Source organism: Magnolia sinica, chromosome 19 (genome assembly GCF_029962835.1).
Source record: "Magnolia sinica isolate HGM2019 chromosome 19, MsV1, whole genome shotgun sequence".
Lineage (NCBI taxonomy): Eukaryota > Viridiplantae > Streptophyta > Magnoliopsida > Magnoliales > Magnoliaceae > Magnolia > Magnolia sinica.
The window spans coordinates 7,879,392-7,893,455 of record NC_080591.1 but is presented as its reverse complement, the minus strand read 5'-3'; the positions used below and the strand labels follow the sequence as shown (position 1 = coordinate 7,893,455).

General features: G+C 39.3%; 1 protein-coding gene across 1 annotated transcript; it reads left to right on the top strand.

The window, feature by feature from the left end:
- The first annotated feature begins 5,993 nt into the window (after positions 1-5,993).
- Positions 5,994-7,647, top strand: LOC131235100 (UDP-glycosyltransferase 91C1-like). Its single transcript, XM_058232213.1, has one exon. It carries the CDS (start codon positions 6,025-6,027, stop codon positions 7,498-7,500), a length of 1,476 nt encoding a protein of 491 aa, XP_058088196.1. The 5' UTR covers positions 5,994-6,024; the 3' UTR covers positions 7,501-7,647.
- Positions 7,648-14,064: the final 6,417 nt, after the last annotated feature.

Here is a 14,064-nt window from a genome sequence, read left to right as displayed (position 1 = left end):
AAACTTTAGGAACTTGGCTTCTGCTTTCCATCTTCCTCTCTAATTGTGCAAACCCTCTTTCGGACATCTTCTCATAAAACTGGAAAGAGAAAAAACATCAGGCATTAAAAAAAAAAAAAAAAATCATTGCAAGGCAAGGGTATTTATAAAGGTAATGAATGACATGTATGTAATTTGAGAGAATCTCTTGAGATTTAAAAAGGGTATATGGGAAAATACCTAGCTTAATCAAGATCATTGAAATAAAGAATAAGATGATAATTGAATAAAAAATTGAGGAAAAATCCGTTAGGAAAATATTTCCCTTAAAAATTCAAATATTATAAGTTGAACGGGTGGTTTTACACTAAAATCATTGGGATGCAATAAAAACAGTGTTTGAGTTCAATTAAAACATCTCATCTTTCTAATTTTGAACAGAAATGGTGAAATCTAGTTCAAACAACTGAAGAGGCATTTTGGTAATTTCATACCAAATTATAACATAAAAACATAATCCAACAAGCCGCTTTGTGGACTCCACAACAAATCAAGAAAAACGGGCCCACACAAATCCACGTAGGGCCCCACCTAAAATCATCTTCTAACAATCTGATCAAAACCCCCAATCATGGCCCACATCATAAAACCATTTCCTTGAACCATCAGGCATTATCTCAAAGTCACGGAGAACCATAAATTCTCTGATAAAATCCAAGCCATTGATCATGATTATATATCTACACAATGAGTAGCCTAATCAAGGATCAGAATGGAATGTTTGTAGGATCCAAGACATGTACATATCAAGTTGGGCCCGGACGGGCCTAAGTAAGGATCAAATAACTTGAGCCCAAGCACAGCCCAAATTTGATGGGCCATACAAGTCAAGCCCAAGGCCAGGCCCAAAAGGTCACATCCATGAAAAGAATCTGGATCGTTTTCTTGCCACAAGCAGGAAAATTCTACTTTTCTGTACCGTGATTGATCCACATCATCACTGACATTGTCTCACGTTAAATCAAATCGGATTGCCTGCTGAGTTACTCGCTACGCTCTTATGATTAAACTTAGTTGGGCCTACTTTGAATGTATGTGATCCATCCGTCCATCCGTTTTTCTATCTAATTTAAGGGGTTGAGCCTACTTTGAATGTATGTGATCCATCCGTCCATCCGTTTTTCTATCTAATTTAAGGGGTTGAGCCTAAAATTGAAGCATATTCAAAGATTAAGTGGATCATACCATTGGATAAAGTGGGGATAATGATTTCCATCGGTGAAATCTTTCTAAGCCCTATACCGATGTTTATTTATCATCCAACCTGTCCGTAAGATCATGCAAACATAGATGAATGGAAAACACAAATATAAGCTTCATCCAAAACTTTTGTGGACCCCAAGAATTTTTTAACTATAGACGTTCAATTCAACTGTTTCCTGTGGTGTGGTCCATTTGAACATTAAATATATCTCAATTTTGAACTCAATCCCTAAAATTATATAATAAAATGGATGGATGGAGCGGATAAGATACATAAATCATGATGCACCTCACGGAGTTTACTCAGTACGCTAACCGTCCCTACGCAATCCGCTTCCACATTAAATGCTGTGTGATTATGGGGTCCAGTGAAATTGCAGCAAACAAGAATTTTCTGCTTCTGGCAATTAGATGATCCGGATTCTATAATACATATATATATATATATATATATATATATATATATATATATATATATATATATATATATATATATATGTTAGGAACACATTTCTGTGTTCACACCAGGCGGTCCCACTAACACAACTGTCCATCAGTGGGCCCCACAAATAGACACCCATAAATTGCGGTGATCATAAAATCCCAGGGTTCAAATTCAGGCACTTGAGCCAAACATAGTCATTGGTAGATGGCCGCATGGAATCCGTGGGGAGGGAGAGGATCAGGTGTTACCTGGGTAACACCGAAGTGAGTGTTTCCTTGAACGTGGGTCCCACCTTCATGTTTTTTTTATATATCCACGCCATACATTAGTTTTTCCAGATCATTTTAGTGCATGGTTCAAAAAATGAAGTATATCTAATTCTCAAGTAGACCAAACCATAGGAAACAGTGGTAACTGACTATTAAAACTTCTTGTGGGCCACAACAGTTTTTAATCAAGGTAATAATTTTGTTTTCCTTTCATCTAGTATGTGCAACCTTATCAACAAGTTCGATGGTAAATTAAAATTACTGTGACCCTTAGGAAGTTTTTAACGGTGTGCGTTAAATGACCACTGTTTCCTTTGGTATGGTCCACTTGAGATTTTTATCTACTTTTATTTTGTGTAAATACCAAAAATTGATCTGAAAAAACAGATAGACGGTGTGGATATACTAAAAATACATCAAGGTAGGCCCACGGTCAGAGAAACACCCGCTGTGGTGCTACCCGAGTAACACCTAATCCGTCCCCGGTAGGGAATGAGCCAATTTTATAACCTGTAGACACTTCATACGCAGGCGCTCAGAAATTGTACACGTGGTATAAATTAATCCAAATTAAAGTGAACTAATCGTGGAGCCTACACAAGTCCAAAATCAGATTAGTCGAACAATTCTATCTTCCTGTTGTTAATTAACTAGAATTGTGTAGTCTTTTACAAATAACACCCGTGTATAGGATAATATCGAGTGTTAATGGTCAGTAAGTGACAACATAAGCTAATTATAGTTAAAAGAAATCAAGAATTTTTAAAATCTAAATAGTAAAAATTTAGGACGTTACATTAAAAGCCTTGAATCCACAAGAAAATAAGAGAAATTTAAAATTGTATTGAATAATATATAATGTATATGATTTCTCAATTACACTACTAACAAAAAAAAAATAATATCCCAATTCGAAATTATCCAAAATATTAAAATTCTAACCCTAATAAAAGTTCTAATTTAAGTAGAGTAGAACTTACCCAAAATAGTAAGTTTTGCCAAAAAATAAAAAGTCCTAAATTAACCTTATTAGTGGATTCCCAGCATGATTATAATTAATCTCTAAAAAAGACAGAAATCTAAAACTTTAAAAATAAGAAAATAGACAAAAATCAAAATGCTAAAAAACAATTGTTTCTTCTGAAAATTATAATTTTGAATCGAAAACATGTATTTTCTTGTGAAATGGATGGACGCAATCCACAATGCGTGTCGATTGATCTCTAATGGCCCGCCACATAAAGATCTGTAGGTCATGCGTCCTGTAACAATACTCGGATCAAATGTTTGGCCAATTTACTATTCACAGTTCAAACAACAGTTTCTCCTTATTTAAAATGAATTTCTTCGGACTAACCTTGTTACATCATGCCCTCTGCACGACTAGGCTCGAATTTGATGAACGATTGCCACTTTCTTTTGGGCTTCTTTTGGTCCAGCCAGGCAGAGAATATGCATATATTACGTCCTATATCACTTTTTTTTAGAGCTTACTCCTCATCTACTTCTAAACATTAAAGTATAGGAACTTGGTTTCTCCTTTCCATCTTCCTCTCTAATTGTGCAAACCCTCTTTTGGACATCTTCTCATCAAACTGGAAAGAAAAAGAACATCAAGCATTAAAAAAAAAAATTTCCTTATGCCAAGTACACAAATTTCTAGTGCTTGCGTATTATCAACCACGCTCTGCCAGAGTATCAAAGTTTTTCTCTATTTTGATTTTATTAAATTGGTGGTGGTCACCCAAGACATGCTCAAGGCATCCTAGGGCACGTGAAAAGAATGGCACTTGTAAAAGTATTATTTTTAGTGGGCTAAGTGTATTTAGACACGTTTACAACTCAAATTATCAATCTGGACCCTCCCTTTGGCAGGAAACTGTTAGTATGTTGCTTTCAAAAAACGGTGGTGATGGGATGATCCAAATCATCCAGTGGATGATCGGATGTAAACTAGACCGTTGATGGAAGACAGAGTGATTGACGGATGTTTAGGATCATCCGATTGCTGCGTTTTTGTACGGTGCTGTGCTCATGGTGGGCCCCACAGAGTCCTGGAATCCACGTCCAAAAGATCATGCCTATCTATTTACTAGGTGGGCCACACAAAAGATAAATATTAAAAACAACGGAGGCCAATGAATTGACTTTAATGTATAAAATAATGCGCAAACTGCTAAGTTAGTTTTGCTCCATTTCAGAAATGGTGGTGACTCTTCGAACCCTAACATGGCATAGCTGTGCAGAAATCCAGACCGTTGGCTTCCCCGATCTACCATGAATGTAGGACAACTGAAAATTTCACCAAAAGGTCAATATTAATGATTAGGTTTTTACCTTCAAATTTGGACTATCCGCTTTTTAATTTTAACCATCCATTTGGTTGACATGACTTTGATGGTTAAGATTATTTGATCAGTATGGTTTTAATCATGTCTTCCATCCAAAACACGGCCCACAATTTGGGTGGTCTGGATAGCTTCAAATCAGTGCTACATGTTACTAAGATGAGTCACCATCATTTTTAAGATGGCACAAAACTAACCTACGAGTGATTGACCCTAAGAAAAGAGAGCGGATTAGGTGTTAGCCGGAGTTACCCTTACCGTGGGGCCCACCGTGATGACCTTTCATATATCCACGCCGTCCATCCATTTTTACAGCCCATTTTAGAATGTGGTTCCAAAATTTAGAAGATCTAGATCTCAGGTGGACCATACAAGAGGAAACAGTGGTGATTGAATGCCACCCTTAAAAACTTCCTAGTCCCTACTGTAATGTTTATTTGCCGTCCAAACCGTTGATAATGTCAAACAGACCTCGATGAAGGTAAAATAAAAATGTAGTCCCATAAAAAGTTTTTAATAGTCATTCACCACTGTAAATCTGCTTAAATTTTAGGATCACGTACTTAAATGAGCTGGAAAACGGATGGATAGCAAGATATATAAAATAATAATAATAATAAAGGTGGCCCCACACGGTAAGGGTAACACCTCATCCGCGGAAACGGATTGGCTACTCCCCCTGACACCAGCCCCGGAGCTGGTGGTCGGTGCTTTGTGGGCCCCAAAATGATGTATGTGTTTCATCCATTCTGTTCATCCATTTTTAAAGATCATTTTAGGGCTTGAACCAAAAAATGAGAGATATACAAACCTCAGGTGGACCACACCAAATGAAAACAATAATGATTGGATATCCACCATTAATATCCTTCTAAGGCCCACTGTATTGTTTATTTGACATCCAATCTGTTGATTAGGTCATACAGGACCAGATGAAGGAAAAAAACAAAAATCAGCTTGATCCAAAACTTGTATGGCCCCCAACATGTTTTTAATTGTTGACGCTCATTAAACACTGTTTCCTGTACTGTGGTTTAATTTAGATTGAGATATATCTCATTGTTGGTCTCATATCTTAAAATGATCTGTAAAAATAGATGGACGGCATGGATGAAACACATAGATCATGGTGGGCCCCACAGAGCACCGACCACCAACCATTGGCTGGTGTCGGGGGAGTAGCCAATCCGTTTCCCTCATCCGCCCCCCAGTAATGATGGGAAGTCTAAAAGTCCAACCAATTGGACGTGAATTTACGGTCTACCCACTTAAAAACTTCCGATATATCGTGTTTCTGAGAGATCCAACTCGTCCAATTGGTTCCCTGTATCATTAATATTTTCAATTACAAAAATCAATTTCATTCACTGATCAATTAGATCACACTTGTATTTTTTATTTATCAACGGATAGAAATTGTTTACTACAGTGTATCCCACTTATTAAGTGGATAGGGTGAGTTTTCGGAAAGGTTATCCTCACGTTAGGAAAATCCTATTAGAAAGATTTGATGACACTCTCACATGATAGATTGGATGTTATGAGCTAGTGGACCGCTAATTACAGTCCAACCGGTTGGACTGGATTCCTTCTCAACAGGATCTGGTCTGTGTTTTACACCCAACGGGATACACGTTGGTCGTATGCCACTATATAATAACAGGTCGCAACATCCCAAAACCACCGCCTTTTCTTTCTTGTAGATTCCATATTCCAAAACATGGAAGTAGGCAAAATCCACGTTCTTGTATTCCCATGGCTAGCGTTTGGTCATATGATTCCATTCGTTGAATTGTCCAAGCACTTAGCCAAACGTGGACACCATGTGACCTTCGTTTCCACCCCAAGAAACATAGAAAGACTACCAAAATTCCCTCATGACTTGGCCCCTAACATCAATCTAGTGAAACTCACATTGCCTCACGTCGACGGCTTGCCGGAGAATGCCGAGGCAACGATGGACATCCCGCCGGAGAAGATCCAGTACCTGAAGAAGGCAATGGACGGCCTAGAACAGCCCATGTCTGTCCTTGTGGAAGACATTGTCCCAGATTGGATTATTCATGACTTTTGCCATCACTGGATTCCAGTGGTGGCCTCTAAGTTTGGTATACCATGTGCCTACTTCAGTGTCTTCAGTGCCACTTCACATGTTATTATGGGTGGGCCACCATCGGCATTGTTGGCCAAAGATGCGTGGACGGTCCCAGATCAACTAACGTCGCCGCGACCGTGGGTCCCATTCCCTACTGAAGTGGTCTATCGCCACCATGAGGCTGTGATGCTCTCTTATGCTGGCCAACCCAATGTTACGGGCTTGTCGGATCCGAACCGGATCGGGTTAACAGTCCAACGGTGTGATATGTTTTCACTTAGGAGTTGCAATGAGTTTGAGGCAGATTGGTTAAGTCTCCTTGGGGAGCTTTACCAAAAGCCAGTTATTGCAATGGGCACCATGCCTCCATTGGTGCCAGAAATCAGTACTGATGTTGAAGAACATGTAGTAAAAATGTGGTTAGACAAACAAGCGAATGGATCGACGGTCTATATCGCTTTCGGGAGTGAAGTGAGATTAAGTAAAGAACAATGGCATGAATTAGCCCTTGGTTTGGAGATATCTCAATTGCCTTTTGTTTGGGCACTTAGGTGTGCAGCTGATGAGCCTGAATTGTTGCCCGAGGGGTTCGAGGAGCGAACCAAGGATCGTGGTGTGGTCCACAAAGGTTGGGTCCCACAACTTACGATCTTGGCGCACTCATCAGTTGGGGGGTTCTTGACACATGGGGGATGGGGGTCAGTTAATGAAGGCCTTGCGTTCGGGAAGCCGTTGATCGTCTTTCCTGTGATGGTCGATCAAGGGCTGAATGCCCGCGTGGTCGGAGAGAGGGAGATTGGGGCGGAGGTGCCGAGGAATGAATGGGACGGATCGTTCGATAGAGATGCGGTCGCAAAGATAATGAGGTTGGTGATGGTGGATGTTGAGGGTGAAAAATTCAGAGGCAATGCGATGGCAATGAAGGAGATTTTTGGTGACCATACCCTCCAAGATCACTACATGGATGATTTTGTGGGGTACCTTAAAGATCACAAACGTCAAAGTGGGCCATTGGTACCAAGGGTCATTGAGAGTAGCCCATCACTGGTTTCAAATCCTGTCACAAATCATCCTCTTATGTCCCAATTGAGTGACTCCTAGTAATGTGATGTGAGGTAGCATATCATGGATCGGACGCTGTTAGGTTCATATCTGTAATAAGGAAGATTGCTTGCCACTCAGATCATGGATCGGACGGTGTTAGATTAATGTATGTTTAATATATAAGAGATTAGAACTGCTCATGAATGTTTTTATTTTATTTTATTTTATTTTTAGTGTTTAATGTATTTTGGACTTTATAACTCTAGTACATGATTTTTATCTTATGTAATTATATGGCCCATTTTTCTTGCCTTCTTATTTTTTCCTCTTCTGCCCTTGAAAAGGTGGCCCACTAATAGACGGCTAAGAAAGAATTGCACTTTGGTTCCTACTAAGCCAAATAAGTAGTAAAATCTTCTATATGTAGGATCTTCTAATTTGGTTTTTTTTTTTTTTTTTTGGGCACATGGGCCATCGACGGTGAGCCCTTATATCAAGGTTTCATTTTGGAAGACCAGAGGTTGATTGGACCATGCATGATGAGGATGCATAAAATAGACTTGACTGGATAGGGAGCATGTTCTCCCTATATATGGCAAGGGATTTATGAGGATGCTGTTCGCAGCAGTGCCGGCATCACAATTGAAATTTTCTTTTAATCAATGAAGTTTTGGACCGCATGCTTCAAAGCTTAGCATATATATATATATATATATACACACACACACACACACACCACTGGATTGATGGAATACAGTTATTTTCATTAGAGTTTGGCAGCAGAGGATTTAGTAGGGGTCTAGGTTGTAACGAAGTAAGAAATTGTCCTTAAACTAGCATGGTTAATACATCACTATGGGATTGGGCTAGCAGTGTGAACCGTCCACGTAACACTCCTAAATCACAAAGAAAAACTTTGAGCCAAACAAGTTCACAAGTGGCATTGGACATGGCGCAGTATTCAGCCTTAGCAGACAATTGGAAAACAATAGTTTGTTTTTTGGTTTTCCATGATAAAGGACCATGTCTAAGAATAGTAAAATAGTCCATAGCGAATTGTCGTGTTCTAGGGCAATTAGCCCAATTAGAGTCAGAGTATGCTAAGAGCTGAAGAGAACTTGTAGAACAGAGAAGGACATTCTTATCGGGAGAGGACTTAAGGTAGCGCAATACTCGAAATAACAGCATCATAATAAGGTTGATGAGCCCGGTGCATGAACTAGCTGAGAATGTGAACCAAATAAACTATGTTGAGTTTGGTGATATTTAAATATATCAGACGCCCAACGTGCCATCAATAAACAATAGGGCCTTCTAAAAGTTTCTCATAGACATCTATCAAATGCAAATTTTGTTCCATAGGAAAAATCACAGGTTTGGCACCAAGATGTCTGCTGTCTTTGAAAATGTCAAGAGCATAGTTGCATCGACTTAAGAAAATTCAAGACAATGGACTACTTCAATGACTAGAAAATATTTTATGAGGCTAAGGTCCGTGATATAAAGAAAAATTTTCAAGACAATAATGACAGAGAGATTGTTCCCTGTTAAAATGATATCATCAACATAGACAAGAACCACAATGAATATTGCGCTAGTGAAGTGAGTGAAGAGAGAATAATCCACCAACAATTGGTGATATCTAACTTCTCTTAGTGCAAATGAGAATTTGTCGAACCAATTTCTTAAGGCTTGTTTGATGCCATAGAAAGACTTGTTTAGGTGACCAACACAGTGCTCCCCCTGTCTAGAAAAGCCGAGAGGAATGGTCAAGTATACATCTTCGTATAGATCTCCATGGAGAAACGCATTGTGAACATCTAATTAATGGATGGGCCATTGACGAAAACCTGCCACAGCTAAGAGACAATGAACAGTGACAATCTTTTTTACATGAGCGAATGTTTCATGGTTATCTAATCCCTCAATCTGATTGTAGCTCTGGTACCGTGTCAAACAACCACTAGCTCTAAAAGCTTGAGTAGTTGAAAGATGGCATATCAATGTGTGTGTGTGATATATATATATATATATATATATATATATATATATATATATATATATATATATCTTAGCACATATATTGCACACACACTTACACGCAAATTATGATTTATGTCTTTTATCCATGCTGGCCATCCATTTTATCAAATAATTTTAGGGTATAAGCCCAAAATAGAAGCATATCCAAAGCTCAGGTGGACCATATCACATGAAACAGTGTGAATTGAATGACCATCGTTGAAAACTTTCCAATGGCCACAGAAGTTTTGGATCAAGCTGATATTTGTGTTTTTTCTTCATGTGTATGTGATCTCATAAACAAGTTGGATGACAAATAAAAGTCACAGTAGGTTCTAAGAAAGTATCAATGGTGGACATCATTATTTCCACCGCTTCCTTATGGTATATTTCAAGCTTTGGATATGCTTCAAGTTTGGGCTCCTGCCTTAAAATGATCTTTAAAAAAATGAATGGATGGCACGGATAAGACAGTACTTTACGCCCCCAGGCGATAAAAAAAATGGAAGCGGAAAGCATGGCGTGGTGTGTTGATGTTTTCTGTAACAACCCTAAATTTTGCTACATTATAAAAAAAAAAAAATTAAATATTTAAAGATTTTATTTATAAATAAAAAATAAGTTTTAGATTAAGCCGATATTTGTATTTCCCCATTGAAACTTGTAAAGGTTATAGAAGTCTTGGATCAAACTAACATTTGTATTTTCCCATTAAAAACTTATAAAGGTTATAGAAGTTTTGGATTAAGTTGATATTTGTATTTTCCCTTCATCGAAGTCTTCGTAAAGTTGGATGGTAAAGAAATGTAACGGTGGGCCTTATGGAGGTATTAATGGTGAGTATCATTGTAACCGCTGCTTTATGTAGTGTGGTACAAGTATGGCAAAATGTGTAGAAGTGTCATTATGGTGGAGCCCACTGGTGACCTCAACACACCAAGGGAAGTGGATTGGCTGGTGTACCACACCACTAACCTAGCTAGTGTGGGCACGTGTCATGCGAAGACAAGCGCTGACGCTCCTTGTGGTTGCAGTTATACAAATGGTTCAAAGGAGATCAAAGTTACATGGGCCTTACAATGATGTATTTATTATATTCACACCGTTTATCCATTTGGTGAGATCATTTTTTATCTTGATCCCAAAAATGAGTCATATCCATAGCTCAAATGGACCATAGCACAAATAGCAGTGGGACAATGATTCTCACCATTAAAAGATTAGCAGGCTCCGACCATAACGTTTATTTTCAATGTCACATAGGCTTGAATAAAGAGAGAGAACAAATATCAGATTAATCCAAAACTTCTGTAACCCCTCAAAGGGTTTCAATGATAGACATTCAATCTCCCATTGCTTTTTACAGGGTGATCCACTTGATATTTGGATCTATTATTATTGGTCTCATGACTTACAACAAGGCCGTAAATTTTAGATATGTTTCATTTTTGCTCTCAAGCCTTACAACAAGGTTGCAAAATGGATGGCCTGTTAGGATATAACACATATCTCATGATGGTACCCACATAACTTGGTGAGATCTACATATAACCCAGCTGAGTGGTGTGTGGTACACTAGCCAACCTGCTTTAATATAAAGCGGGTTGGCTGGTGTCCCACACCACAGATGTGGTTGGTGTATTGACTTCACCAAGTTTTGTGGGTCCTATCATGAAATATAAGTTATATCCAAATTGTCCATCCACTTAGTGAGTTCATCCTAAAGCTTGAGCTGAAAATAAAACAGATCCAAAAATCAAGTGGACAACATTGTAAAAAGTAGTGGGGGATTGAATGTCTATCATTGAAACCCTTTTGGGATCATAGAAATTTCGGATCAATATGATATTTGTTTTTTTCCTTAATCCAAGTCTGTGTAACCTTATAAATAGATTGGATGGAAAATAAGCTATTGGTGGGCTCTACAAATGTTTTGACGGTGAGAATCATTGTCCCACTACTATTTGCGGTGTGGCCCATTTTAACTTGGAAATTACTCGATTTTAAGAGTAAGATCTAAAATGATTTCGCCAAATAGATGAACGGAATAAATACGATAAATACATCGTTGTGGGCACATGTAACGTTGATATACTTCCAACCCTTTGTACATAGAGGTGGGCACGGGACGACCTGATTCGGCTAACTCGACTCATCCGACTCGACCCGAATCGAATGGGCTAGTCAATCCGAACCGAGTAAGCTTCGCCCAATCCGAACTCAAATCTAGTCTAGTTCAAGTTACCCAGTAACTCGACCTAGCTCGACCCAAAACTCGATCCGGTTAGACTCGACTCGATCCAAAATCCGACTTGATCTGACTCTCTAACCCTATCCCAACCCGATCTAAACCTCTCTATCTCCCTCCCTCATCCTCCTCCTCTTCCAAGCACGGCTACCACCTACCACCATTACCCTCCTCTTCCTCTCCACTCCCTCCCTCATCCTCCTCTTCCTCTTCCAAGCCTAGCAACCACCCACCACCATCACCCTCCTCCCCTCTCTCCTCTCCACTTCCTCCTCTCTCTCTTCCAAGCCCGACAACCACCCACCACCATCACCCTCCTCCTCCTCTCTCCCTCCACTCCCTCCTTTCCTCATCTCTCAATCCAACTCGATGCTAACTTGACCCGACTCGGTACTTGTGATCGGATCAGACTCAGTCCGGATCAATCCAAGCCAAACCGAACTCGGATCGAGTCAGGCATGCTGGACTCGGTATCGAGTCGGATCGAGTTCGGGTCAGGCCTATTTCAAAACCGGATTGAGTCGAGTCAGCCCACCTTGTGGTCCCCTTAATCCCTGGACCTGCCAACTTACATCACGGTGGGCCCCACAGAGCCTTACCCGGGCGGGGGTAGGACGCAATCCGCGTCCGTATATCACGCAATCCGCTTCCGGCAAAGATATCCCATTCCAGCCAGCAATATCTCCCTAACAGCATAACGTGGATCAAATCCCACCACGGACATACGTGGTGGCAGGCAGCATCACGTGGATCTAATCCCATCAAAGACATACGTGGTGTCAGGCTCACTGTACAATTAGCATCCCGTTTCATAAATGCCGTGGATAAAACAGGTTGAAAGGGACGGAAACGGATTGGCTACTCCCCCTGCTACCATCCCGGTGGCTGATGGTCAGTGCTCTGTGGGCCCCACCATGATGTATGTGTTTCATCCATTTTAAAATATTATTTTAGGGCTTGATCCCAGAAATGAGAGGGATATAAATCTCAGGTGGACCACACCACAGGAAAACAATAGTTATTAGATATCCACCATTAAAATCCTCCTAAGGCCCACTGTATTGTTTATTTGACATCCAATCTATTGATTAGGTCATACAGGCCCAGATGAAGGGAAAAAACAAAGATCAGCTTAATCCAAAACTTTTATGGCCCCTAAAAAGTTTTTAATAGTCGATGCTCATTCAATACTGTTTCCTGTAATGTGGTCCATTTAAGATTGGGATATACATCATTTTTTTATTTCATACCAAAAAACAACTGTAAAAATAGATGGACGGCATGGATGAAAGACATACATCATGGTGGCCCCACAGAGCACCGACCACCAGCCATTGGCTGGTGGCAGGGAGAATAGCCAATCCGTTTCCAAAAGGGATACCCTAGGCCCTGGTAGTTCCCGCGTGGTGGAAGGTACGGGTGAAATCACTGAGATGCACGTGACAAACCTATCCTGTCCATCGGTTTCTCAAGATCACGATAGGACAAAAATAGGCGAACGCTTATAACTGGAATCTGTTTGATTTTTTGGACCGGTGTCTCGATTGTGATCTTAAGGAACGGATGGACAGAGTGGATTTGTCATCGACATCTCTACGTGCTCCACGTAGCTTCTTACCACAGAAACTTCTAATACAGGCACATGCAATTCACATTCCATTGTAGCTTTTGAAAACGTCTAACAATTGAAAGGCCAAGAGGGACTAGAGAAAGCTGGATCGGAGTTGCAAGTAGTCAGGACCATTAGAATTTTAAAGCAGACGTATCTCGTAAGTCAAAATGAATTACCCGACATACATACAACATATATAATTTTGGAAGATTCCATTAGATCGATCTTCATAAGGCTATTTTAATTTTGTTTTTACTATTTACAATGAGTTTTAGTTCAATCATAACTCTTGATCCTGTCAGCTTTAGAAGTTATGCCCAACATGAAAAGGACTTAGAAAAATTAGGATAATAACATGGTTAGGCCAAATTGGACCCTTATTATTTTTGGCCAAAAATCATAAATTCGAGTAGAAATCATGATTAAATATAAATAGTAAGTTTATTATTTATAGTAAGTAACATTTTTAAGGAATTTGAGTTAGAGTTTGATTTTGAAACTTTTTTCTTAGGTTTAATATCACTATTGAAAGAATTTTAAATTCAATTTTATCATTAATCAATTTATTTTTTTATTTTATTAGAATTTATTTATCAAAATTTCCTTTAGAATCCGAGGAATCCCAATGAAGAGCCTATGATTATCCCCCACTGTTTTCTGTGGTGTCGAGTTCACCACGGAACTGCGTGGTGTTAAGATACACATTGTTCATATGCCACTATATAATAACGTGCTCCCA